General features: G+C 42.1%; 4 protein-coding genes across 6 annotated transcripts; all 4 read right to left on the bottom strand.

The window, feature by feature from the left end:
• Positions 1–762: 762 nt before the first annotated feature.
• Positions 763–7340, bottom strand: pgap2 (post-GPI attachment to proteins 2). 2 transcript variants are annotated; one of them, XM_020633274.3, is made up of 7 exons: positions 6667–7340; positions 5879–6101; positions 5373–5541; positions 4992–5238; positions 4549–4655; positions 3730–3838; positions 763–1868 (listed from the first exon to the last, which is right to left on the bottom strand). In XM_020633274.3, exons 3-7 carry the CDS (start codon positions 5538–5540, stop codon positions 1738–1740), a joined length of 762 nt encoding a protein of 253 aa, XP_020488930.1. In that variant the 5' UTR covers position 5541; positions 5879–6101; positions 6667–7340; the 3' UTR covers positions 763–1737. The 2 variants fall into 2 exon arrangements, with proteins under 2 accessions (XP_020488930.1, XP_020488929.1); XM_020633273.3 differs by lacking the exon at positions 5879–6101 and having other exon boundaries at positions 6667–7335.
• A 197-nt stretch (positions 7341–7537) lies between these two features.
• On the bottom strand, positions 7538–13423 carry LOC109983616 (uncharacterized). Its single transcript, XM_020633412.3, has 4 exons — positions 12898–13423; positions 11050–11255; positions 10412–10526; positions 7538–9926 (listed from the first exon to the last, which is right to left on the bottom strand). The coding sequence occupies exons 1-4, from the start codon at positions 13357–13359 to the stop codon at positions 9708–9710; spliced, it is 1002 nt and encodes a 333-aa protein (XP_020489068.2). The 5' UTR covers positions 13360–13423; the 3' UTR covers positions 7538–9707.
• Positions 13424–14396: 973 nt separating this feature from the next.
• Positions 14397–19107, bottom strand: LOC136182451 (uncharacterized). Its single transcript, XM_065963296.1, has 5 exons — positions 18820–19107; positions 17595–18751; positions 16904–17109; positions 16139–16253; positions 14397–16044 (listed from the first exon to the last, which is right to left on the bottom strand). Exons 2-5 carry the CDS (start codon positions 18054–18056, stop codon positions 15886–15888), a joined length of 942 nt encoding a protein of 313 aa, XP_065819368.1. The 5' UTR covers positions 18057–18751; positions 18820–19107; the 3' UTR covers positions 14397–15885.
• Positions 19108–19278: 171 nt separating this feature from the next.
• Positions 19279–26828, bottom strand: LOC136182450 (neurofilament heavy polypeptide-like). Of its 2 annotated transcripts, none has more exons than XM_065963294.1 (7): positions 26676–26828; positions 25237–25269; positions 24947–25004; positions 22654–23915; positions 22438–22573; positions 20163–20274; positions 19279–19712 (listed from the first exon to the last, which is right to left on the bottom strand). In XM_065963294.1, exons 1-6 carry the CDS (start codon positions 26740–26742, stop codon positions 20166–20168), a joined length of 1665 nt encoding a protein of 554 aa, XP_065819366.1. In that variant the 5' UTR covers positions 26743–26828; the 3' UTR covers positions 19279–19712; positions 20163–20165. The 2 variants fall into 2 exon arrangements, with proteins under 2 accessions (XP_065819366.1, XP_065819367.1); XM_065963295.1 differs by having other exon boundaries at positions 26697–26806.
• Positions 26829–27904: the final 1076 nt, after the last annotated feature.

The raw sequence follows: 27904 nt of genomic DNA, 5'->3' as shown, positions 1-27904 counted from the left end.
TTTTCCCAGTGTTAGCTCAGAATTCTGAAATTATTTTCAGTGACCTTAACTCTGAGGGCGTTTTCACATTAGACACGAGTGTTTCATACCGTGCCCGAGCAAGAGATGGTCTGCGTATTATCACAGGATGTTCAGTCGGATACAGCAGGGGACAGTATGCACACTGTGGGTTTTATAATGCGCCAAAAAGCAGAAAGAATCAGAAGCAACCATGGCAACCACTGGCGGAATAAGTCCATCCTGCTAACTGTGGATGTTCTTGTTATTTCTGAGACGCCAACCCCGACCCTCTTCCTGCGTCCACATCTACCGTGCAGTTTAGAGGATGAAACGGGCCGTGCTGCGCAGATACGATGGTTTTTAAACAACTTCAATTTAGAATGACTTCATATAGCGGCCCTCTTCCTTGTTTGAGCACGATTGCGTTTCCATCTCCCTGAGACCGTACTCGAGTACACATGAAACGTGCCCAAGACAACCTCTTCAAGCGGACTTGGGCACGGTACCCGTACGGAACGTTTATGGTCACACTGATCAAATGAACCGGACTTTGGGGCCAAGCGTACTCAGATCCAGGTCAGGGTCCCTCATGTGAAACCACCATAGCCCTCCTCTTCCGAATGAAACATATTCAAATGTATATTTCCTTTTTCTAATATTCAAAGGAAGGTTAAAGAGATAGAAAAACATTCTTGTGCTTCAAGTGGTTCTTTATAATAAAGTTCTGCTGTTGACCATCAGATATCACGAGAGTAAAGAAAACAAGTTCATATTTATATTTATTGAATGAAAATATACAAAGAACATACTCCTGTTGTTTGTTGTCAGTTTTGGTCCTTCTTCAGTTTGTTAAGTTTATTTCTTTCACTTCACCCGAAGTGAACTCGTTTTCACTGAGTCCGTGAAAAGTATGATAAAATTTCTCCTTCGCTCAACTCGGACAGCGTCTCTGATGTAATGTAATCAGAAACGACCGTTTCCTCAGTTTGTACTCCACACTCCTCGTTTTGTATTTAGAGAAAATATTTTCATCTAAATTCAAAAGACGAATGTCGACCTGAAACCTTAAGGCCCCACGATTAGAAAATATGACATAATTGTAATGTTGTCTATGTGGTTTATAAAGGAGAGAAACTCAGATACACACACATGAATCAATGATACGGCTCCTGCATCCAAGCCAAGGGAAAAGGTCACTTTAAAGGTCTCCTCCTCTTCAACCAGTGTAAATAAGTCTCAGGGCTCCTCAAAACATGTCTGTGAAGTTTCTTGTTCTAAATGGAAGTGGAGCAGGCAAAAGACTGAGAGGATGGACTTTTCTCATCATTGGGGGGGTTTGTAGACGGACTAGGGACACATATTAGAGTTAGAGAAACATGGAGAAGTGGACTACAAATCCCATGTGACGTCACTTGAGGCCAAGGTTTGAATTGACTGAATTCTCCTTTAAACTCTCCAGAGTCTTCTTCATGTGTTTGTTCTGGTGTTGTTTCTAACGTTACGTTATTACAGCAGATTTTAAAAACTATTTTTTGATTCACTTTGACTTGAAGCAGTCTGAAGCACACAGGTGTGTTCGGAATGATGGACAGTTTGAGCTCACCTGCAGCAAGGATTTAAGGCATCAGTTCTCAGAAAATGTCCATGACGCCTTCATGACGTCACTAACTGTTATAGAATAATGTCCCAGCGTCCTATTGGTACGTTTATGTCACCTGTCTTTCAAACGTCCACAGGTCAGTATCTCTTGTCTTCAGGGGGCGTGGCCACGATCACCTCTTTGCTCCCAAAGTCCCAGAAGGCGGTCATGTGGAAGGCCATGTTGGAGAAGACGACCAGGTACTCACAGAGGGCGAAGAAGGTGTAGACTGCAGGAGGGAGAGGACAGACAGGAGGTGAACACCTAAGGGTGAACACCTGAGGACCAGCAGCACGCTCACACTCACACTCACAGAGGGCGGAGTCACTCGACAAACAAGCCCTTAAAATCTTTGATAAGGAGTCACGAGTATATCACCACTGTCAAACACTTCTAAGGCACTATATCTTAAACGTTTTATTAAGTATTCATCTCTCCGGTTTTTGAAATGATTCACGACACTGCCCCTCAAACCCCTGAAGGGATTTGTTGACCTCTGCTCTGAGCAGATGAGCAGGGCCTCGAGGTCGACCTCTAGGGGGCATTGTTGCACAACATGCCTTTTCTCTCAGGGCCATAAAGCTCCACACAGATCTGCTCAAACTTTTTCCCCTGAAGAGAAAAATGGATCCTGAAAAAACAATCATGTGTGCATTATTCTTAATTTATACTTTTTTACATGACATGGCGACCTGCGTAAGCATTGACTCAGAGAGAGAGAGAGAGAGAGAGAGAGAGAGAGGAGGAGGGGGGGACAACTCTCTAAAATGTTTAGAATTTAGACTGCAGTACCCGTTTCAAACACTAGGCGTCAAAATTACCTACTGTACCTGGTCCCTCACAAATGAAACAATAAAACTAAACTACGTACGCATTCAGCCATAAGTCATAATCATTTATTTTATTTAAATCCTCTGAAAACACATTCAGGGAAAACCCTCATTTGCAATGGTGCCAAGGTGAAAGATACTGATAAAACAAGTCACTCATTAAACTCAAACACTTGGACTGTGAGTAGTCGCACACTTAAAGGGATACTTCACTCATTTGCATTAAGCATTGTATCAGTAGTAAACTGGCAGTATTTTTGAATGGTCATGCATCCAGCCCTCATTTCCCCCTGAGACTGGAAAGTTCTGTATTTCTAAGTCTGAAAAGGAGCTTCCAGTGACGCAAATATTGTCATATTGCGTCACTGGAAGCTGATGCGGTTAGCGGTGTGAAACTACAGCGCTAGTTCTTCATATTTTCGACCACTGAAGCTACAGACCAATCACAGATCAGTGGGTGGGAACTCACTTCCAGAATCGAAATTTAATGTCCACCATATTGCTTGGAAGCTATGCTAACAGGCTTTATGGAGAAAGCTGATAATGGGGGAAAAAAGACCGGCCTGTCGGCAGCAGCCATCTCACGGCTATATTGCTGGCCGCCGCCGGCTGCTCGAGACATAGGGCCTGCATGTCGGCAGCGGTGAGGACGAGGAGCCCAGGCCGGCTCGAGCTGGGGCGGACTGGTAGTCTCGGTGCTCTCACTGTTTGCCTATGGACACAGACATAGAGTCTGTTTTCTGCCAGGAATTTCCAAGATCAATTCTGGAAGAAATTTCTGAATCAGCTGAGGAAACGGCCGTATGTGTTGAAGTAAATATGTCTGTAAATGTTTTTATTACTATATTTCTACTGCTATATTGTATAGTTTGGAGAAACTGTAACGATCGAATTTCCCTCTGGGATAATAAAGTATTTCTGATTCTGAACTAGAGGACCTTAGTGGGAGTGGCCTGCGGTGCTGTGCATTCTGGGATTTGGTGTCTTTCATCCACACGAGCCAAAAAGACACTTTCTGCCTTTTCTCGGCCAAGAAAGCACCAACTTCAAAATGTCTTTCACATTTCTACTACATATATGACCCAATGTCAATACAGATTCATGTTTCAACAGGTGAAGTATCCCTTTAAGGTAGTTGTATACGGCCTGAGCTCTCCAGTGTGCCCCCTAATGGTATCCTTCAGTAACGCTCATGATGCAGCCGCTTGTGAACACAAACCCACGGTTTAGCAGCAAGAACACCTCCGGCTAAACACTCACCTCCTGCCTCACAGAACTTGTTGTGTCGTCTGAAGAAGTAAGCAGCCGCCGCACAACAGCCGATGTTGAAGAGGAAGAGACGCAGCTTCCAGCGATATGATGTCACTTCCTGAGGAGGACACACAGAGTTTATATCAAACATTTACAGAGAAACAACCTCAGCTGAGAAAGTCAAACATCACGGAGCCCAAATATCCAACCAAACCCCGACAATGTTTATAAGAGAGGCCGCAGGGTCGTCATGGCAACATATTTTTTAACTTCAATACGATTGTGTTTCAAATCAAACTATATCAACACCTGTTTGATACCACGGTAACAACAATGAAAGTCCTCGACAACCAACACTGGGGTATTTCTTGTTTATAAAGAAACTTTCAGGTGACATCCTGCACGCTTTGGAAACGTGAAGAAGATCTGCCGTTACTTATTGATCCCATCGATCATTAAAATAACAAAGATTGTTTCGTTCAAAAACACGTGGCAAGTATTTAAAATGTTGTCAGACTTAAAAGCTAGAAAAACAGAATGAATGACAGTTTCTTTAAATAAATATATCTGAGAAAGAAAAATGATTCAAAGACCGCTGGAACCTCCGCTGGTACCGTCTTCAGAGGTAGTCACAGAGGAGAGACGGGATCAGCTGAGCCAGTGGGGGAGAACAGCGCTCTGTGTGTGTGTGTGTGTGTGTGTGTGTGTGTGTGTGTGTGTGTGTGTGTGTGTGTGTATGTATGTGTGTGTGTGTGTGTGTGTGTGTGTGTGTGTGTGTGTGTGTGTGTGTGTGCTGATACACGCGCACACACACAGCTGTTTGTTTACCTCTGGGTTCACGTAGTGTCTCCTGATCACCTGCCACAGTCTGCAGGTAATGAGCATGTGCAGCAGCGAGCTGCCGATGAACACAATGAAAGCGTTTTTATGAACACCTGCAGACACACACACACCTCGTTAACCAACCAGACACATTTGACTCTTTCATTATTCACAAGCACAGAACAGACGACAAAATCAAGGAACAGTTTGACATTTATTCGATTCTATTCAACTAACGTGAAAAGAAGGAAAAGGATCCCTGAAATACAGAGAACCGGCATCCCTACACCCCGACTACAAAGATTCTTCAGTTTCACATCTGTCACTGATCAAACTTTAAAATCAGGTCCACAATGTCAGAGTGTCTTAAGTCCAATCCAGACCTTTGTGTTAATTCACTTCCTGTCAGGAAGACAAGGGTCAGCTCGTCTTTGTGCGTTTGTACTCACTGTAAGTTTCCGTGGACGACACATATGTGAGCAGCAGAAGGCCGGTGTTTTCTGCCAGGCTGCAGAGGAGCACCAACCCGCTCAGCAGCAGCTCCGGCAGCCTCTCGAAGCGGCGGCGGTAAAAGCAGAAGTAGGCGATGGCCACCAGGTAGCGTGGAGCTGAGTGCAGGCCGATGCAGCAGCGCCATATGTAGCGCTCTGGCACCAGGCTGATAGCGGCGCTGATGGATGGGAGGTAGTTTGATACCTGAGGGCAGAGGAATTATTACTCAGGTGTTCATGTTTTATAAAGCCTTCAGCTGTCGTCTGATGAGGATATTAAGTCCTCTGGGAGAGATCGCCAACAAATAGATTTTGGTTTGACTTCCCGTGTTGACTTACTCGACAGTGTGTGAATGTCGAGTCCTCAAAGTGGTACTCGAGTGAGATGAAGAGGCAGGCGATTAGGCCGGTCAGAGGGAGCAGGACCGTCCCCACAGCGAAGCTCGTGAACTGGAGCCGGATCAGGGGCCGGTCCCGGTCCACGCTGCCATATGGCCCCTGGAGCATCCTGAACATGACACAACAGACAGGACGATTACTTCCTGCTGCCACGTCTGTGTGAAGTCTGTTTCATGTTCTCACAATCTCTCCAACACAATGGACTCAGGTTGTCAAACTTAACTTTGACCCAGTCGGATACCTCGTTTAAAACTTTACAAACTGTTCTTTTAATGGTGGCTGGTATCCAAAGAGTCAAAGCTTAAAACACAACTACAGATCTTCGGAGAACACAAAGAGAGAGCACACCGTCTAAGATGTAGTACAGCATGTCGGCAGAGTGTGCGCAGGCGTTTATCTGCAAATCTTGGTAATTAAAAATAAGAAACGCTGCTTTGTTTAATCACCAGGCTGCGGGCGCTGTCCACTGTCTGCAGCGCTGCTCGCACTCTGTTCCATGGCGAGAATGTTTATGTCACTGGCCCTGTTCAAACCGCTGTTTCAAGACGCAAGATTTTCGCCCCTGTGAAGTTTCTCCTTCAATCTGAATGTTGTGGAGGCATAATGGGGGACGAAGAGATCCCCCTTCTGTACCATCTACATAGGTGCAGAATCCTAGGTACTCCTATCCTAGAAACAGAGGCGTTACAGAGGAGAGACTGGTAACTGGAATCATCATTTGATACTGATATGTATCACAATCACAGTTGATGGAAACTTTTTAAAGGATATATTTATCGTATGTGTTCACCTTTGACAGTGTGCGGGAGTTTGGTTAATTTATTGTGATTAAAAAACAAGAAAATATCAAATACTGAGTGTCTAGGACTACGGAACAGGATTAGGGTCAGACATGAGAAATAAAAAAAAGATTTATTTCTAATTGTTTCTCAACATTTGGATTTCTTTTCTGGCCCTAATCTTCTTCCATACTTGGGCTACTGTTACCATGACAACCATATAACCCAGAGCCCACTACTGCCTGTACAACGTACCTCTTTACAGGTAACATGTTTGCCGAACAGTAGAGCAAATGAAAAGGCTCCAGATTTATCAAGAAGACATGATTTATCTCTGAGAAAATAAAAAAAGGAATTTCACATTTACAACATTCATAAGTTTCTTGGACCTGTTTATGGACCTGTAGTCACTTTGGAAACTATCCTATCTACCTGATTATGAGGTAAAGACTCACCTTTACAGCTCTCCCAACTGACTGGACCTCGTCCTCGGCGTCACGGCCATATAACCCCCTTCAGTGAGCGGAGCTGAGGCTGTTAGCTCACAGGCTAAAGCTGTTAGCCCAGGTTAGCTTCTATAACATGACAGTTAGCTGTTAGCGATGGACCTCAGTCCGCGCTGGTGTTAAATGGTCTTTTAAACATTCAACACAGTTTATACATTTGATGTTTGGCGTCTTTAAAGTTTCTCTGGTCCGTTTAATGTCACTGACAATACTTTATTATAATTTTTTTCCCGGTAGGTTTGTTGTTTCTAAACCGGACAGACCTTTACCGGCTAGCTCCTAAAGGCTGTGGACTAGCTGTAGTAATGCTGCATTCATGTACACTCGGACGGTCCCATTCCCAGAGCTGGAAAGTCGTTTCTTATCCTTTCATCAACTCGACATCACTCGACACAAGAGAAAATATGAATGCTAATAATAAAATGGGTTATATTTTATGTGTGCTGTACCTAAGTTAGGTCGACAACTAATGCCTATGTCGTAGTTACTATATTACACATTACAAATGTGAAGACTTTGGTACGCCAATTTTTTTTGCGTAAAGTAAACTAAAGTATGTCAACAAGTGGTTAATAATGAAACCGACAGACTTTTCGAGCTCTTCTTTCGATTTAAGGAGCCTTGTCGTGAAATAATTCTAGTTAGAGCATCACAATTCCGATCATTTTGACAACACGTGAATGCAGGGTAAAGTTTAGAGTTTCCGGCCGTAGCAAACCCTTCAAAATAAGATCTTCTGTGTTCATCCAAACTGAAACCATGTGAACCTTGAGAGAGAACAAGTTGTGGAAAGTATAAATAAGTAAATTATGAATAAATACTCTCTTCTTCTGTGTCTTTAATGAATGAATTTAATTACTGGTACCAGACTTCACACAGCAACGACCCATTAACAGACACACATTTCCAACAGCAGTAATAAGACACTCCAGGTCTACCTAATATAATATAAGACAAATACGTGAGGAAATAAAATGAATGAAAAAAACAAAAAAATCAAACAAATCACACATGAGATTTAATCAACAAATTCCAAAATGGTCACATCTGTAGTAGTGATGGGAAAAGCAGTTCTTTTCAGTGTACTGAATCAGTAGAATCAGTTCAGTAAAGTGATTCGTTCAAAAGATTCGTTCACAGAATCGTTCAGTACTTCTCCACAGCTCTGTCTGCGAATCAGAATTTAATAAACTGAAACACGGCCAAACTTTTAGTTCTGCTCGTGATCGTACTGAGAACAGCCGGTGGTGAATAACAAGCCAATAAGCTGAGAATTTAGTTGGATAAAGCTACAGTTTGCAAACTGAAAGCTGCTAAAACAATCACATTTATTTTCCCCGACCATTCTGTTCAGTACGTTCAGTACACGAATCACTCACTGAGCATCAGTCAGTCAATGATTCGTACACTGAACAACGTACTAGTACAATGAACAAGAACCCTGGCTCTCAATTCTCTCAAAGTCGAGGAAGCACGGCACTAAATATTTTAATAACAATTAGGCTGGGTGTCGCGAAAATGTATATGCCTGTTAAAGCAGCTTTCAGTTTGCAAACATTATCGTGAATGACAATTAATTTAACTTAATATAGGCTACATGTCAGCAGGAAATATGCATGGCAACAAATATATCCTATGCCAGAACAGTTATATTTTAAATTATATAAACAGGGCAAAAAAATGATTTAAAAAATAATAATATTAAAAAAATAATAATGGGTTTAGGTTACTTTATGAGTCTCTCTCTTCCTCTCAGTCAGTGATTCGTTCACTGAACGTACTGAACGGGAGCTCCGAGTCTCTCCTTCCTCTCAGTCAGTCAGTGAGTGATTCGTGTCGGAGCTCCCGTTCAGTACGTTCAGTGAACGAATCACTGACTGAACGTGAACGTGGGAGACTGCGAGTCACCAGCCTCAGTCACACACACACACACACACACACACACACACACACACAGACACACACACACACACACACACACACACACACACACACACACACACACACACACACACACACACACACACACACACACTGTACTGACTGAAACATGATCGAATTGAGACCATTGTTAGTGGATGTTAAAACAGTCAGCTGAGTGAAATTAAGTTAGATATAAAAGCTGTTTGCAAACTGACAGCAGCTATAAAAAGCACATACATTTTCGCAACACCTAAATGTTAAATAAAATATTTGCTACTTCCTCAATTTTGGAGACATGAGAGGGAGAAGTAGGGGCAGGCTTGAGCGACACAGACTCTGTCCTGTTGGTTCAGTCAGTACGTATCACTGACATGAAAGGGAGAGGGAGGGCGGGCTTTGAGCGACTGTTACGGTCTGGAGAGAGAGACATGAGACCGAGAGAGGAGAGCGCAACTGAAGTTGAGAAATGAACGACTCTTTTCAGTAAGTGATTCAGTTCAGTTCGTTCACCCAGATGATCTGTAGCAGTGCAGGATTTAAGGGTTAAATAAAAACGGGGGGAATAATTGGTATTATCATGTCGACAAACGTAATACAAAGTGTGTCTGAACCTGAAAAATCTAACCAAATGAACAGTGAGACTGAAAAAGAACCCTAACCCTTTAGATCATTTCTCATGGAGGACATTCGTCTGTTTGCTTGAATCTCTTTATGACAGTTTCAAATACGACAGAGTCTGAGACTGTTACAGGATATAAAGTGAAATAAATTATAATCTGAAGGATTCTTAAAATCTGTGATTGGGTTAAAATATCTTAAATTCTTGAGGGATGATTAAATCTGAAATAGATCATTATTAAAAATCTGCTACATGCTTTAAACGCTCCAGAGAGGCGCTTTAATCGAATATAGTTTAATTCAAACACAAAAAAGTTTGAGTTCTGGTATCACGTGTGAATATGTCCAGTCAGGTTTGCGGAGGCTAGAAGCTGTTTGTCGTCTTTTAACTGAATAAGTCGGCCGTAACGACTCGCTCACACGTCAGGAGTGATGAGAGAGTGTTCATCTCAGTCTTCATCAACGTCACGGTCAATGTTTCTGTCACTGTCTCCATCATCAATGCGAAGACCATCATCTTTCTTCAGTGCTGAAGGATAGTTGGGCCAGAACACCCTCACAAACTCTTCTGCTTCCTCGATGCGATCAAACTCTTTTGCAATCACAGGGTAACCTTTGTCACAGAACGTCAGCCTCTTTCTCAGTTGATCCACATCAAATTTCAGCACCTGAAACAGGAGGACAGAGCAGAGTGTGTAAAACAGGGGCAGGACTAGAGTGACACACCAAGCTTGTTCTGTTGAGGTTTTAATGGTTCGGCTTGGTGAAGTAATAGCTGTTGTTACTCCCTTTGTTCTGACACAAATTTTGACGTAGAGATAAGTTCTGCCCATGATGCTTATTGGTTGGTTGTGGTTTAACGGGAACCAGTCGCAAAATGGTCTGAGGACTGTGTCTGTCACTGGGAGTGACGTGAACCTCTCAGTCATTTCCTGTTTCGCTAGCAGTTAGCCACAAACAACTTCAAGCTAAGACTTCCTTTTTCCGTGCGTTGCTTTGAGTTCAGTCAAATTGTCAACATGAGAAGTGAGCTTGTGTTCAGATTTAAAGTGATTATGTTCCAGAAACTCAATATTGTTGTGTTTTGACCTTCAGGGCCACCGTAAGGAGTAGAACTTTAAACATAACTTCATCATCAGAGTAGTGAAGGTACCTGGTCATCCACATGCAGAGCGATGGCAACATTATCCCAAACATAGAACTGTGGCCTCCCTGAGCAGAGCTCCGCTCCCATCTGCTTTTCATCGTCTCTACAAACCAACTGATATCTGAAAAAAAACAGAAAAAGAATAATGAATTAACCTCAGTACTTAAAGATACAATATGTAGATGCGCCATGGGGCTCTTGATCAACAATAACAAAAGATGAAGTCGAGGAAATCATAGTAGTTCACTCTGCTACTCCACATATCATGGCTATAGCCTATATATATCATCAATATAAAAGTGAGTCCTTAGCATAGAAATGCCTTATTCAGACTGATTTTTCTCTTCAGAGAAGCATCGTAACTAAGATGGTCACTCGACTGCAAAGTAACTGAGCATGAACATGAATCACTGCTTGAGTGAAACTCAAATGGAATGCCATTTGACTGGTAAATAAATCAAGTAATATTGGCACATCTTCATCTTCATTTAAAAAAACATTCATTCAAAGACACCACAACTCAATGAAGCTGTTCATGTTTTTTCTACTCTTTGTTCCTTTCTTATTCTTAAGCATGTTTAAATGAACCATGTCCCATTGACATCCTGACAACTCAAAGGTCAGTTCCTCAGACTGCTTCTTACCTGTGCGTCTCACACATGGCCTCAGACCTCCACAGGAAGAGGCCATCTCTGTAAGCGCAGACAGAGTCTGGGTCGTCTGTCAGTAACGGACAGTTAGCGTACAACTGCTGATGGGCTGGGCCATGGACCACCACAGCGTACATCACTTCCTGTTTGTACAGGTCGGTCTTCAGCACTCGCATGACAGGCTCTGCTCCACCACAAAACTAGAGACAGGGAAACAGATTTAACTGGATGTCTAAATCCTCAGTGTACACAGAAAGAAACTCATGAGAGAGAAAGAGATTCACTTCTTTCTAAATCCTTCAACTATGGACAATCTGTTTCTTGTTCCTCCTCCATAAGAAATTACTTCAGTATTTTCTCTTTGTAGTTGGGAACACTGAAAATTCTCAACATATAAAACAAGTAGCAAATAAACTATTATAATTGGTGTTTTCTTTCTAAGGAATAAAACTTTTTTTTAAGCTCAAGCTTGAGGCTGACAGATATGAACTAGCTTCTTTTTGACAAATGTGACCTACAGTCAAGAGCATTACATGCCTTTATAAATTAACAGTCACAGCAGGTGAAAGTATTACAGGATATAATAGTAAATGAAGGTAGGGGGGCCTCGGGGGACTCCCCCCCACCCCTAGAAGAAAAATTTAGCGAATTTAACATCCAAATTAAGTTTTTTGGACCATTTAGAGATTAAATTATAAGAAACGGGGACCTTGTTTTGATACTAATTAGGACAGTGGAATAAGCCAACTCTGTTCTTCTTAACCTTTAGCAGCCTAAAGTAGTAACAACAAAGCAAAAATAGTTGCTTTGGAAAAATTGACCTTTTAAAGAATATTAATTATATAATTATTTGTTTGAATGCATTAATGTGTCCCTCATTTTGCTGCCACTGCTACATCTGGAGCTAATCCTTCTTGAGTAATAGAAATTGTTTTATTTGTATTTATTTAAATACATGTACCTGGATACCTTGTGAATTCCCAGGGCATATAATAAAGATATTTTGACAAATAGTGTATTCATCCTATTTTGCATTATAAATCTGAATCTGAGAAGTAGGCTAGCTAGCAAACAAACTAAATATTTTCTATAGATTCAGTGGAGTAAGAGGTATTTTTTTGAGTTCGAGCGATGCTTTTTAAAATTACTTTCACTCACTCAGTCGTTAAAAGTAAAAAAGTAAACTAGTGCTAGCTTGTTAAGCTAATATGACATGTAAGAATTGTGTCATCAAACGGTCCAGTTTAAAGGTGATTCATGTCACGTGTCTCTGTGTGGGTACTGTGCTGTATCACCTGTTGTCTTGACGCACGTTCCTAACGGAGTGTGTTCGGTAGTGGAGCACTCAGCGACTGTCTGCCCGGCCTGCAGGTAATGATACTTGGCTGATGGTAAACTCCGTCATGTAGCCTAACTGATTATCATTCTCCGGTATTTAACTTTGGTTGAGTAAATAAAGTTGCACACCGAAGCCAAAAAAAAGTCCGGACCTATGGTCCAGACATGATGGGTGGTGCGCGCTGCTGAGCCTACTAGGCTATACCGAGCGGACTTCACGTTGCAGTTTAAACTCCCGACTGTACATTTGAAATGCCACACAAACACAAACTACACTTGTCTTAGAGGATTCAGATAACTGCCTGCCATTAAAAACAGCAGTTTGCACGTGAAGGTAACCCCCATTCTGCTCAACTTTTTTTTGTCTGATTGACGCTGAATAAAAATATTACAATTGTGAAATTGACGGAAATCCGTCGTAGCGACTGAGAACTTTAATCCCTGCTGACCCCTTCATTCTACCCTGTTCAGACTGGTCCTGATGGAGGTCAGGGTGGGGGTTACCTGGTTGCTGTAGGCCCTCAGAACCTCCTCCAGGCCGAAGGTGAAGCGGTATGAGCCGAGTCTGGAGCTGCTCAAGAAGGCAGGGGAGGAGGCAAACATCTGCAGGAAGCTCTGCTGCATCTGGACCTGCATCTCAGTCCGGTCCGGGTAGGTGGTCTCCAGGAGCCTCCTCTCAGCTGACGTTACCTCCTCTGAACCCACAGCCAGACTCCACCACAGCAGGGAGCTGGCAGAGGGGTTCATGAAGCCCTGCTTCTCCCAGATGCCCTGTAATCCATCTCGGTTTGTGTCGTGTTTCAGGTGAGACACATGAAACTCAGGCTGGGGGTAAAGAGGGATGTTTTCTTTCTTCAGGTACTGGTTATCCAAACCCTGAGCTACTTCTTTCAGGTCATTCAGCTTCAGGTGGCGACCCCCTACAGAGTGATATTCATGGTTTCTCTCATTCATTTTTGGCTCCATGCTTGGACAGAGGACGATTAAAAACGAAAATGAAAAGTAACTTGTGGCAGGATGACTGGTCAAAAGCGGTTGTGGAAGAGTTGGATTATTACATTAAGAGTAAACGCCCCACATCAGCTGATCACCAGAGCAGGGAGACAAAGGGAGCGGAAGAGAGGGAGGGGCTAACATGAATGAATATAAACAGTGTTCCTGCTAGAACTTGTGCTGAGCTCCATTTGTGGACCTCTTTGTGGAACAATAATAGCTCCACGTTGTAAACTTTAATGATAAAAATGTTCTCATCCCAAATACTGATCGACCAAAACTCAATGAAATCAGCACATGGACGTTCTTTCCTCCCTCATCATGGTTTCAGGTAATCCATCAATCAGACTGGAATTGACTGCTTATTTTCGAAAAAATATTTTCTCATCATTTGAGCTATGGACGGACAAAAAAAAAAAGAACCACAGACCATGAAATGAAATAAGATTTAATACGCAGACGCTAAATAAACAGACGAAGCCGTTCATGGATAATCGACCTTGTTTTAATAGCAGCATTCAGGAAACATGATGAAGCGTGATGAAACAGACAGAAAGATGCAGACAAAGATCGAACTTTATCTCTGCTTATATTCAAACTCACACCAAGAAGTCTTAATTTCAAGTTCAAACTAAAAGGGAAGTACTACAAAAAAAACTAAAGGGGGTGCTGTAACAATATATATATTTTTTTGCAGTTAGCAGGGACCGTTAACTGATCAGATACGTTTCTATTGGCTCCAAACAGTTTGCAGTTCTATAACTGACCAGCAGAGCCCGCTCTTTTGCTGTGTTTTTCATGTTCCGGGGTGTGAGGCTGTGAACCCTGGAACTTGTATAGCTTAAGTGCACCATTTCTGAGACGAGTATGGCTGCAGCATGAGGCGAGACGGTATGAGACAAGAGGGCTCCAGGCTGAAGACATACACGCTTGGCCATTTCTCATGCCCAATTTTCACTCAACTAGCAAGTGCTGCTACACATGGCACGTTATCAAAGTCAAAGTCAAAGTCAAAGTCAAAGTCAACTTTATTATCAATTTCAAAATATGCCAGACATACAGTGGAATCGAAATTTCGTTTGTCTCCATCCCGCGGTGCAATACAACCAATAAGGTAAAATAAGATAAGGTAAAAATAGATAAATAAAATGAGGTAAAAATAAGATAAATAATATTTACAGTAATAAATTCTAAATTGTGCAAAAGGTATAAATTCTAAATTGTGTATAGCTTAGTATATATAGTATATATAGTATATATTATAGTTTGTAATGCTAACTACATCGTGTACATATCCTGGAGTTCATACTGTTTATTTGTAAACATGTTTTGTTTATGCACAGCAATGTGGACTTAGCTAAGCATTGTCAGATGTGGGTCTAGCTGGAAGTAAAATGTTTGACCTCATGATTCTCGTTGTGTAGCATAAATACATTGTGGAACTAAATAAAGCTGAGGAATGTACATTTTTTGTGTTACTTTTAGAATTAAGGAGTCACAGCGTCTCTTTCTACGGCTATGCTGATGATACTCAGCTCTATGTGGCCGTCCATGCCTTTTGATGACACTGGGATTGACTCACTTTTAACTTTATTTAAGATATTATAGCCGGGATATTTTGCAACTTTTTACAGCTTAACCAGGCAAACGGAAGTACTTATCATTGGTTCAAAGGCTCAGAGAGAGAAACTGGCCTCTACACTAAATGCACTTGGACTTGTGGGCAGCTGTGGCTCAGTGTTAGAGTCAGTTGTCTCACAACCGAAGGTCAAGGGTTCAATTCCCCAAACATTCTAAAGCAAACACTATGGAATGAGGTGTAGATGTGTGTGTGTGTGAATGTGTATGAGCTTTCCATTTATTTGAATGTAGGTATTGATTAAATATAAATAACATTGGTTTATAACTTAATAATTAAATTCTAGTCTGATTTTGTGATATTTGGTTATTGTTCCCTGATTTAAGGGGGGTGTCCCGTTTTATTAGATCAGATGAATAACTTTGTTAATTTATATGAATAATTAATTCATCCTAATTATTTATATTAATTTAATAAACAAGTTTGACTACATAAAACCCCAACATAATAGGTGCCCCGTATGAGGTCTGAAAACCCCAACAACCTTTTCGCAGCAGCCTCTACCATCAGTGTGTGAATTTGAAGGTGTGACCTGCTGTGTAAAAGCCCTTTGAGTCGTCAGAAGACTAGAAAAGAAAAATATACATATATATAGTTTAATGAATTACTTTTAGTTTGCCGAGTGTATAAAGTCATCAGTTCACACAAGCTACAATTATTTAAGCCTTAAGTGTTGTTTCTTCATAATTAAGATGTGCAGGGTCGGTTTAGGCTCTGGTTGCGGGGCTGGTTGTGATCAATTTTCAAGGGGCCCTCAATTCCTGAGCGTCTCTGTCTTCTTCACCGTCACGTCAATGTTTCAGTCACCGTTTCCATCACCGTTTCCGTCACCGTTTCCGTCATCAATTCAAACACAATCATCACCTCTTCAGTGCTGAAGGATAGTTGGGCCAGAACACCCTCACAAACTCTTCTGCTTCCTCGATGCGATCAAAAAAGCTCCAACGATTGATCACAGAGTTTGCTCTGTCACAGAACGTCAGACTCTCTCTCAGTCGGTCCACATCAAATTTCAGCACCTGAAACAGGAGGACAGGAGGTGTTTCGACCTTTAGGGCCACCGTAAGGAGTAGAACTTTAAACATAACTTCATCATCAGAATAGTGAAGGTACCTGGCCATCCACATGCAGAGCGATGGCAACATGATCCCAAACATAGAACTGTGGCCTCCCTGAGCAGAGCTCCGCTCCCATCTGCTTTTCATCGTCTCTACAAACCAACTGATATCTGAAAAAAACACAGAAATAAATAATTAATGCTGGTGACAGAGAGCTGCTAGTGTAATACAGTGAAACTCAAATGAAATTATATTTGAATGGTGAATGAATCAAGTAATATTTGCGCAAATCAGAGTTAAAAAAATAGCCGATGCGAATAGTCACTGGATACGCTAATATCAGCCATTATTTTCGGCTGGCTGATTAATTGGTCTGTCTCTACTGTTCTCCCCCACTGGCTCAGCTGATCCCGTCTGTTACTACCTCTGAAGATGATACAAATGGGGATCACTTGGTCCCCCGATTACGCCTCCACAACATTCAGAGTGAAGAAAAAAAGGTCACTGGGGGCGTAAATATTACGGCTTGAAACTGCGGTCTGAACAGGACTACTGACTTGTCTTTGATTATCGTGGCCTGCAGGCAACATCTTCATTTAGAAAAAACAAACAGGGGGAGAATGAAGCCTTCAGAGACACCACAACTCAACTAAGCTGTTCATGTTTTTTCTATTCTTTGTTCCTTTCTGATTTTTATGCATGTTTAAATTAACACCATTTCCCATAAGCCCACAGAACATCACAGGATAGACATCATAGTTTGGTTCTCTGTTACATGTAACAAACAGTTCAAAGGTCAGTCCCTCAGACTGCTGCTTACCTGTGCGTCTCACACATTGCCTCAGACCTCCACAGGAAGAGGCCATCTCTGTAAGCGCAGACAGAGTCTGGGTCGTCTGTCAGTAACGGATGGTTATCATACAGCTGCTGATGGGCTGGGCCGTGGACCACCACAGCGTACATCACTTCCTGTTTGTACAGGTTGGTCCTCAGCGCTCGTATGACGGGCTCTGCTCCACCACAAAACTAGAGACGGGAAAACAGATTTAACTGGACGTCTAAATCCTCAGTGTACACAGAAAAAAACTCATGAGAGAGAGAGAGGGAGAGAGAGTGACTATTTTAAAAGTTCTAAATACAAGGACATGCTTTATTGAAATATCAAACTGGCCTTAACCTTAACCTTTTTTCGTTGTTCTATGAAGTAAAAAGACGACTTTGGCTTCATTCAGATTATAAATGTGTATAATATTGAATGGAATGATTCCATATTGGAATGAAGTGTCCCTGAGTCAGACTCAGACAGTTGAAGACAGAGACTCACTACTTTTTAAATCCTTTAATTATGAAAAATGTGTTTCTTGTTTCTCTTGAACATAAGGCCATGAATGAGGCAATGACTTCAGTATTTTGTCTTTGTGGTCGGGAACATTGATAATATTTTAATACCCTGACCCTTTTCTTTGAATCCTGTTCAGACTGGTCCTGATGGGGGTGAGAGTGGGGGTTACCTGGTTGCTGTAGGCCCTCAGAACCTCCTCCAGGCTGAAGGTGAAGCGATATGAGCCGAGTCTGGAGCTGCTCAAGAAGGCAGGGGAGGAAGCAAACTTATAAAGGAAGCTCTGCTGCATCTGGACCTGCCTCTCGGTCCGGTCCGGGTAGGTGGTCTCCAGGAGCCTCCTCTCAGCTGACGCCACCTCCTCTGAACCCACAGCCAGACTCCACCACATCAGGGAGTCACTGGAGGGGTTCACGAAGCCCTGCTTCTCCCAGATGCCCTGTAATCCATCTCGGTTTGTGTCGTGTTTCAGGTGAGACACATGAAACTCAGGCTGGGGGTAAAGAGGGATGTTTTCTTTCTTCAAGTACCGGTTATCCAAACCCTGAGCTACTTCTTTCAGGTCATTCAGCTTCAGGTGGCAACCTGCTACAGAGTGGTATTTATGTTTTCTCCTATTCCTTCGATGCTCCATGGTCAGACAGAGGACGATTTAAAACTAGGATGAAAAGTAACTCTCCTGTCGGCAGATGCAAGCTTGAAATACAAACATTACAATATGCCACACCCTGAACACCCGTGCTTCTCTATAGGCACATGATGCCACTGTGAGTAAACTGGAGAAACAGGTTTCATAGCAATAGCTGCTGTTGTGAGTTCATGTAAGAACACGTTGTACATGTAATGACTGTGTTTTGCCTTCATTATGGCTGATATGTTTGGATATGTCCTATTCACTTTTTATTGTGCTATGACTGTTTGGTATACAGATGGCTGTCGGAAATGCTGTATGCCGCTATCTTTTAACTGTGGTTTCTGTCCTTTTAACATTGACCTTTCTTTTCATAAAATAAGATAAAACTTTATTGATCCCCCATTGGCGGAATTTAGTTGTTACAACAAAAAAACAGGAATAAAATCAGCATAAATAGCAAAAAGTAAAACAACAAAACATGTTTACATTAATTAAATACAGGATTTATTAATCCTAATTATTATTAATTTAATAGCCAAATGTGACCACATAAAACCCCCACCACAATTGTTGAGCGTATATGAGCTCTGCAAAACCCCACCTCACCACACAGCAGCCTTTACCATCAGTGTGTGAATGTTTGTGAATGTGTATGAATGGATGAGTTAATACTGATTGACTCTTTACACAGCAGCCTCTACCATCAGTGTGTGAATGTGTATGAATCGATGAGTTAATACTGATGGACTCTTTACACAGCAGCCTCTACCATCAGTGTGTGAACGTGTAGGTGTGACCTTCGGTGTAAAATGCTTTGTCGTCAGAAGTCTAGAAAAGAAAAAATATACAATCTAAAGTCTATTTACGATTAGCCCCGGCCCAAGAAGTAAGAAATCGAAGTGTTATATTGGTTCTGTTTTTAATTCAAAGCCCCGTGTACGCTCCATCAGAAAAACAGCATTTTATCATTTAAAGAGGCCATTTGTGTCCCTGAGCAACACAGACAGACTAATGCAAATGCAGCAGCTCGAATGCTGACCGGAAGGAGAGCTCACATTACCCCACTTCTAAAATCCTGACACTGGCTGCCTGCAAGTTTTCTTGTTGATTTAAAAATGATTTCATTACTTTATGACCTGGACTACATCTAAGAGATGCTTTTAGATTATGAACCAGGACAGCCCCTCAGATCCACGGAGTAAAATAAAGACAGCTGCGTTCTGTTGTCACGCTCTGAGACCCTGGAACAGTTTGCAGGAAGATTTGAGAGGAGCTGGATTTATTAGACTCAAAATATATTTAATAATTCTGGCTTTTACTTAGGATTTTATAATGTCATTATCGTAATGTTTTATTTATCTTTTATTATTGAACTGCCTCCAAGCCTGTTAATGTGTGACTCAAAATGTAACACTAAATCAAAAGTCAGACTCATCATGTTATTGCCGTATTGTTTTACAGTCTTGACTGTGATGAAACCGATCCGTATATCTTCCAGCTCTGACTCTATATTTATCATTACTGTCTTGCAAACTGCACATAGTCTGTTGATCAGCGCTGTTGAGGAAAACAAACTTGATTCAAACTGGAGATGGACAAAGTAGGCCGATGGTTTCATAGTCAGTTTGAGCTCCATGTCAGGGCCGCTTGATGGATCTATGTAGCGTGGACAGAAAATGTTCAGGTTCTGATTGTGCAGAGAGAAAGATCAAAATGTGTCTGAACAACATACAAGATAAAACTCAACAAAAATGAGAGTGTTTACATGGACTGGAGTGTCCTGGTTTAGACTGGGTTTTTTAAGTTTCCTGTTTTTGTGTTTGTTCACGTAAACATGTTTCTCAGATTACTAAATGTTCACCTGCATAAATGAGTAGCAGTCATCATAAAGCAGGATACAAGTATTTTTCATGTATACAGGGAGATGAAGAACCCGGTTTCTCTGAGTGCAGGTTAACACTACAACCTGAAGATGACCAGAACCAGAAGGAAGACTCAGAACAGGACTCTAGTCCATGTGAACACATTCAATCACACAGTGCCTTAGAAGCTCAGAGCCATCAGTTCAATGCAGAGGTGTGAATGTGGTGCTAATGTATGCCTCACCTGTTACACACAGCTGGCAGTGAACTGCACGTATTTGTACGTGCGTGGACACGGATCTCCTCCCATCTCTTTGTTGTCCACGTAGATGTAACACAGGGTCTTATGGTCACACCTGAAAGAGATGAAAAATGTTCTTCCATTGGTTTCAATCCAACATTTTCAGCGTCCTGAAGTTGCTCTGTAAACATCTTTTTTTTTTTAAAGATTTATTTTGGGCTTTTTTGTGCCTTTAATGCAGAGGGAGGACAGTGGATAGAGTCAGAAACCAGGGAGAGAGAGCGGGGAATGACATGCAGAGAGGGGCCACGGGTGGAGGCGAACCCGGGCCTGCCGCTCGAGATGAGAGTCTCAACACATGGGACGTGCGCCATGCCACTGCGCCACCAACGTGCCCCGCTCTGTAAACATCTTAAACCTTAATTCCACTTCAGCCAGTTAGGATATTACCACATTAAATAAAGTATTTTTTTCCTGTTTGTTTTGCCCAACTGTTTAGCAGCGATAGCAAGATCAGCAAAGACAAATGACGCACAGCTTTGTCCACAGGGGGGCGACATACTATTTATTAAACATACTATTTTTTGAAAATCATAATTTAGGGTATATTTTAATATTACGTTTTTATACGTATAAAAAATGAGTGGAGATGTTCAAAGACTACAGCAGGCTGTGAGATGATGTTGCTATTATTAAATTAGCTGCAGACACGTTGAGAGTGAACAGAGTAAAGTTGAGTGTTTGAGTCAATCAGGTGTGTTCCCGACTCAGTCCGTACAGATCACGGATCAACTGTGTGCTGTTGCACTAAAAGTAAAAAGATGCATGTGGTGGCTGGCGCTCCAATGTGTGTGTGTGTGTGTGTGTGTGTGTGCGTGTGCGTGCGTGTGTGTGTGCGTGTGCGCATGTGCGTTTGTGCAGCAATGTTGGTGTGTCTCAGCATGCCCCGTGATGCACACAGTCATGACAGCAGAGAGAGGGGCAGGGAAAAGAAGCAGAAGCTTCATCAAACACCTGCCTGCACTCATGAATAAATGAAAAATGTAGTTAAAACAGGTCGGAAATAAACTTGGATATATATACTTGAGGATTCACTTCAGTGTCTTTAGCGGTAGGCGTGGTTAGTAGGAGGAGACACAGGGTCAGTACTGATGACACACCTGAGGGGGGTGTGGTAGCTGTGTGGTGCCGTGCCGTGAGCTGGTCACGGCACGTACGAGTATCTTTGGGGTGAGTCACCTACATGCACCCCTCAAACAGACAGGACAGTTGCACACATGTTCAGATAAGGCAGGATACACATTCACGTTTATGCAACACGTAAGGAGAGGCGTTTAGGTTACGGGCTCACTAGCCTTAGCATAGGCGCTAGGATAGCATTTAGCTGTGGGGCTGTGTGTACCCGTAACACTAACAATTTATTCAGCATTTTTTCTGTCATTACAACTAATGGTGTCAGGAGGTGCGACCAGGTAAAACAGTAATTCAAAGCAGTAAAAAAGGTTAAAGTGAACAAACGGTTGCTCATTATGATGTAAATATCTATTGTACCTTATTAGTTCATTTGTAGCATTATTTTTCTGACTTTAAATCAGATACTAAAGTCTCATTGCCAATAGAATGCAATAATCCTAAATTATTGTAAACACAAAACACCTCTTCTACATAACGTTGTAATACAGCACATGCATAGCTTTATGTTATTATGAAGAGTGCTCATTTTACAAACAGGCAGTCTCGAAGCTACTCTTTGTTTACATCGCCTGGACGGCCGGCCGGCTCATCACCTTGCGTATAAAAGTTATTTAATTGAGGGACTAGAGAAAAGAAGAATAACATACTGTACTCACTGCTTAATTGAATGTCACGTAAGCGTTTTTAGATCACGGACATTTTGTGTAAATTTACATACAGTGTGAAGACAGGAGCATAATAAAGATTGCTAGCATTAGCATGCTAACACAACACTACAGCGCGAGTTGTTATGGTTTCATGCTGGTGCTCAAGGGCGACATCTGCTGGATCAAAAAGTTGCATATTCTGCCTTTAAAGCATAGCTTAACATTTGACATATTTCTTTACTGATCCTTACAAATTACAGAAAGCTCTCTATCTTGGATCCTTGACATCACATAAAGGAACAATCCAACCTCCTTCCTGATCTCTTCAGATCAACAACTACAAGAGATCTTGTCTTTGTCTCTCCAGAGCCCTCATTGAGAAGCACCACAATCAAACAACTTTTCGCAAAGAGTTAAAACAGTAAATTGTGTCTTACATATTACGCAGGATTGCAGTGACATCCCGCCTGCAGTTGGTGTTTTGATTTTTCCTGTATATGTTGTAGGTCCAACACATGCGTTCATTCTGACGCCCATAGACCGCCGACTCTATTTGGATCCTTTGCCCATCAGCTACAGAGAGAAACAGAGGAGCGACCATCAAATAGAGACCAACTGGGAGAGAAACCATGCTGCATGGGAGGGAGACTTACGGCATGCAAACTGGCCCAATCTTCCCTCGCAGATCACACTTTCAAACTTAGAGGAAACACTCGGTGTGTTCTGAGGAGGAGGAGGTTTGAAGAGGAACGGGAATCTTGAGTGAAACGCTGATCCTCTGCAGAGACACATTCTGGGTCTGAAGCTGATAAAAAAGCGTAGCCTGAATCGTATTTTAATCCTAAAATCATTCGTATTCGGCATCTTTGGTTTGTTGCCAAAGGAAACATTTGGTTTCTTGCTGGAGGGAACAATTTTTTTGGTTTTTAATTGACACTTTGAAATATTGCTGATAGGGAACCTCGGTTGTTTGTTGTTGCTGATGGGAACTTTTGGGTTTCTGCTGAAAGGACACTTAGATTTTTCCCTGGCTGGTACTTTTGGGTTGTTGCTGATTGGACATTTTGTTCTCTTTCTGACTGGAACTTTTTGGCTGTCCAAGAGACTACTTGGTTTATTGCTGATGGGACATTTGTTTTGTTTTTTCACAGGAACTTTTAGGTTTTTGCTGAAAGGACACTTTGGTTTTGTCCTGGCAGGTACTTTAAGACCATTTGGTTTACGGCTGATGGTAACTAATGGGTTGTTGCTCATAGGACATTTTGTTTTCTCTCTGACTTTTGGGTTGGTCCTTAAACCACACCTTGGTTTGATGCTGATGGTTAATGTCCGCTTGTTGCTGACGGGATATTTTGAGGTTTTCTTGATGGGATATAATGAGAGTTTAGGTTTGTTGCTGCTAGTAACTGTGGGCTTTTTGCTGATGGTACATTTTTTTTTTTTCTTAACAGGAACTTTTTGTTTGTTGCTGTAAAGACACTTGGATTTTTTCCTGGCAGGTACTTCAGAGTTTTTGCCAAAGAGACTTGTTGTTTTCTTGCTGATGGCACACTTTGTTTGTTTTCTGATGGGAACTTTTGAAACGTTTGGTTTCTTGTTACATGGCGCTCTCCGAGAGTATCTGAAGGGAGACTTTAGTTTTTTGATTTTTGGTATTTTCAGGTTGTTGTTGGTGGAAATAATCGAGTTAAGTTTCAAGCGACACTTTGTTTTGTCACCTATGGAGAAGTTTAGTTTGTTCCTGGTTGAAACTGTTGGTTTGTTCCTGTTGGGAACTTTCTGTTTGCTGATGAAGGGAAGCTTTGATTTGTTGCCAAAGGGACACTTTGGGTTTCGTCTGATTGGAGCGAGTGGGTTGTTGATGAAGGAAAGTGTTGGTTGCCTGTAGATGGGAGGTGCTGGTTCGGTTTCTCCACTGTTGTGAGTAAAAGAGAAAAAGTGAAAGATGAGTGTTAATGTTTTCATTGGCCTCACACTCATTTTATTTCTCTTCATTTTGGGGACATAAATATCCAGAGTATTTTTTATAAAAAAGGAACAAAAAAATCATATCGCTTTTATTGTGTCATGTTACTTTACCTCTATTATAACCTTTAAATCAAAGTCATACACACAATTAATTTGATCCCAGACCTACACCTAGACCAGCGTCAGGACTGTAACCCCTCACTTTGTTTATCACTTCCTGTTGACTTTTTACCTTAAACCACACAAACAAGAATACAGGACAATGTTGACCTTTCAGTGCAGCACCCTGACTTCAAATCAGATGTTAGAGGTGGAGTCAGCAGTAATGTTTGTAAACACAACCTTCAAACTGGACCCTTTCTCTTGGGCTTATCGCCCACAGAAGCTTACCCTCGCTGCAGGACATAATGTGTACGTTTACTGCTTGTAGCTACACTGCAAGCTAGCACAAGCTAACTGCCGGTGTTTGTCACCTGCCTGTCCAACAGGAAGTAGACCAACTCCACGTCCACGGGTAAAAGACAACACAAGGTTCACCCTCGTTTTAAAACAAGCTTTATCCACTTGGTGTTTCTCCTCACTGTGATTATATTTTCTCTTCTTTGCTGCTACGTCCACGTCCGTCATATTCACAGTTTCGAATGGTGTCCAATCACTGAACTGTATCCACTCCTAAACTCACCTGCTGCGCTGTCATTGGCTGGAGGAAACACACCAGCTCCGCCCAGAAACGTCCCGAGTCAACCAAAACAAACCAGAACAGTAAAATCCAGTGAGAGGACAGAGTCTCTGCAGACACAGTCACCACCACACATGTATGGAGGCCCAGAAGGGACGATGGAGCAGCTTCACTTTAGGAGAAGTCTGTATTTATTTTGTAGGAACAAGCTGCTGACTCTGTCTTTAACGTAATGTAAACAAGAACACATGGATGATGATGGTAAATTTTTCAGAAACATAAGCAACAGATTGTCTTACCCTGTGTTCTCCTCTGATAGTAAAGATGATCGGGGGGATGTTTTACAACTGGATTCACCTGCAGGGCACATCAACAACTACTCTCTTTATCGAAAGCATCGCATTTCATTTCCATCAATTCTGGATCGATACTTGAAATATAATGTTTCTATTCTTGATATGGAGAGACTGTGGACTGCACGGCCACTTTGACTTTAATGTCTACATGCCTGGAGAAGTTGGCATGTCACTAGTTCGTGTTTGTAAAGACTTAAGATCCTGATGTATGTACTTTAAAGTTCAAAACTCACCAGTTACAGAAAGCAGGGCGAGAACAGCTAGACCTGAAAGAGAAAGAGAGAGTCGGGTTCCCATAGATATCTTCTAAACATGTCAGCACAGCAGCTATTTTCCTCAGACAGCATGCTCAGGGCATGTGTGGTTAAAACACATATTTTCACTCTTTAGCATCACCTAAACAACAGCTAACCAATGCTACCAATAAACATAATTCTATGTTACAGTAACATTTACACTAAATGAAGGATGGGAAAGGCATTAAAGGTTTATTATAGAGACAGGACAGGCGATAGAGTTAGAAATCAGGGAGAGTGGGGAATTACAAGCCGGGCTGGAAACCGGGCTGCTGGCTTAAGAGGACTACAGCATGTGCACTAACCACTAGGCTCCCGGGGCCCCTCTTGAAAAAGGCATTAATAGCTGAAGTCAGCTAAACTTTCCATTCAACCAGTACTGCCCTCTGGAATCAACTCCAACGATCCATCAGATCTGCAGAATCTTTGGAAAGTCTCACAAAGCCTTCTGTGCACAGACAAACCTTCTCCTCTTGTCTTTAGTTTGTTTCTGTTTTTGCCCGATCTGACGATCAGGTGTATTTATGTATGTTCTTGTCACAGTACCTGTTCCTTGACTCCAGTTTGCGTGAGGTGTGTATTTGGTACTTGCTTACGGCAAGAAAACATCTCGTTCACAAACAACAGCGTTGACAGCCACTCACAAAGTTACATTTTGACCATCTACTGAGAGTTGGTGGTAACTGCGCCACATAACTTATAACTTGGATTCCACAGGATCTGTGTGAGCAGCGTTCTTCTGAACGCACTCGCATTACCCCACTGGGTCCAATTCCAAAATGCAAGTGCACAGGAGAACTACAAGATCACAGGAGAACTACAAGATCACGTGAGACTAAAGAGAAAAATGTACAAACAACATGTTGCTTTGTCTTTGGATGATTTGTTGTTTTGACGCCATGTTGATAACATGATAGAAAATACGATTGTCAGTTGTATATTGTGTTTTTATTTTACGGCCAATTATCTGTAACTCTTAAAACAGGAATAACAGACATACTTTTTTCATTTTAGATTCATTATGATCATTAACTCTCAGCGTTCTCAGAGAGACTTAAAGAAGTCTTCAAGATGTCTAAAATCTAAGATGCAGAAAAGCATCAAGTGAACATTTGAGCACACACATCCTACAGTGAACACACAGGTGATGTAAAGCCAATCCAAAAGTAAAGACTCCTCGCCTCGGGGTCACTGACCCGTTCTCAGCTGCAGATTTAGAAATCCCAGACTGCACCTGTCCATAAACAGACCATGCCAGACCCCAAACTCAGGTCTGTTTCTGAGCAGTCAGGTTGCTATCTTCCTCTTTTACTCAGAGGTCTGTCTCTGTACGGATCCTCTCTGTAATGTTTGCTAAATAACACCCTGAGCATTACCTGTCAGACAGACGGACTTACAGGGCAGCAGGTTCCCCTTCAAACGGATCATCTCTGGTCTGCACATCAACTCCACGCTGGGGTTTGTCCCTCTCACCACATTGGAGTTCCCACAGCTGCCATGACCGCTTCAGTGTTGCGTGTGTCAAGAGTTTTTTTGATTAAATATGACAGGACAAACACGTTGTGAACACGACTGTTTGACTTAACCTCATGACTGCAGGGGAGAAGACATTTACACATTGACAGCAGCAGGAATGAGGTCTTTAAATGGCTGCAGAAAAACATAATGGGAATAAAGGAGCTGCCATTGACTTTCAAACTACAGAATAAAGAAACGACCGGCGGGTGACATTTCATCTGAGGACTGGAAGACATGTTCTGGACAGACAGACAGACAGACAGGCTGGCAGGCAGGCAGACAGACGTAACGATATCAAACAGGGAAATAATGAAGTACTAATTAAATCTCTGCTAAGCTGTTTGGTCTGGACTCATTCACAGAACATAAACTGACTGCACGGATGTTTCGTACCATGCCTGAGCACGATTGCGCATTTTAGGTGTTCAGATGTGGCAGGGTGCGATCAGAATCAAAGATCAGATGACAACATGGCGCTTTGCCTCTGCGTCGGCTCTTGTGACAGAGAGGAGTGTGTGTGTTGTGTTGTAGCGCCTCTCCCTCAGGCTTCTCTCAACATGGAGGTGCACACACACTCCAGGCTGTTATATGATTAAACAAAGACAGCTAACACCTGACTGACACAGGAGGTGTGTTTCACAGCTGACAGGTGAGCTGAAGAGTTGGTGTGATGACAGGTTTACAGAACTTTAAATGTTTGAATTCTTATCACATATTTTCAAAGTAAAAAACAAGTATTAACCCACAGGGCTGAAACTAAAGCTAACACTTACATTTTAAAAGCCTGCAGTTCCTCCAGCCTCCACTAGAGTCTGTCTCCTGCAGTGAGTCAGTCCCCATAGAGCCCCATGTTAAAATGTCCAACTTTACAGCTGCAGTTCCTCCTGTGTCCACTAGAGTCTGTCTCCTGCAGTGAGTCAGTCCCCATAGAGCCCCATGTTAAAATGTCCAACTTTACAGCTGCAGTTCCTCAAGTGTCCACTAGAGTTTGTCTCCTGCAGTGAGTCTGTCATCATAGAGCCCCATGTTAAATACATGTCCATTAGTCACACCTTTTTAAAGACTAAAGACGTAGATTAAACGTCCA

The sequence above is a fragment of the Labrus bergylta genome, chromosome 14 (genome assembly GCF_963930695.1).
Source record: "Labrus bergylta chromosome 14, fLabBer1.1, whole genome shotgun sequence".
Taxonomy (NCBI): Eukaryota; Metazoa; Chordata; class Actinopteri; order Labriformes; family Labridae; genus Labrus; species Labrus bergylta.
This window is presented reverse-complemented; position numbering and strand designations above follow the sequence as displayed.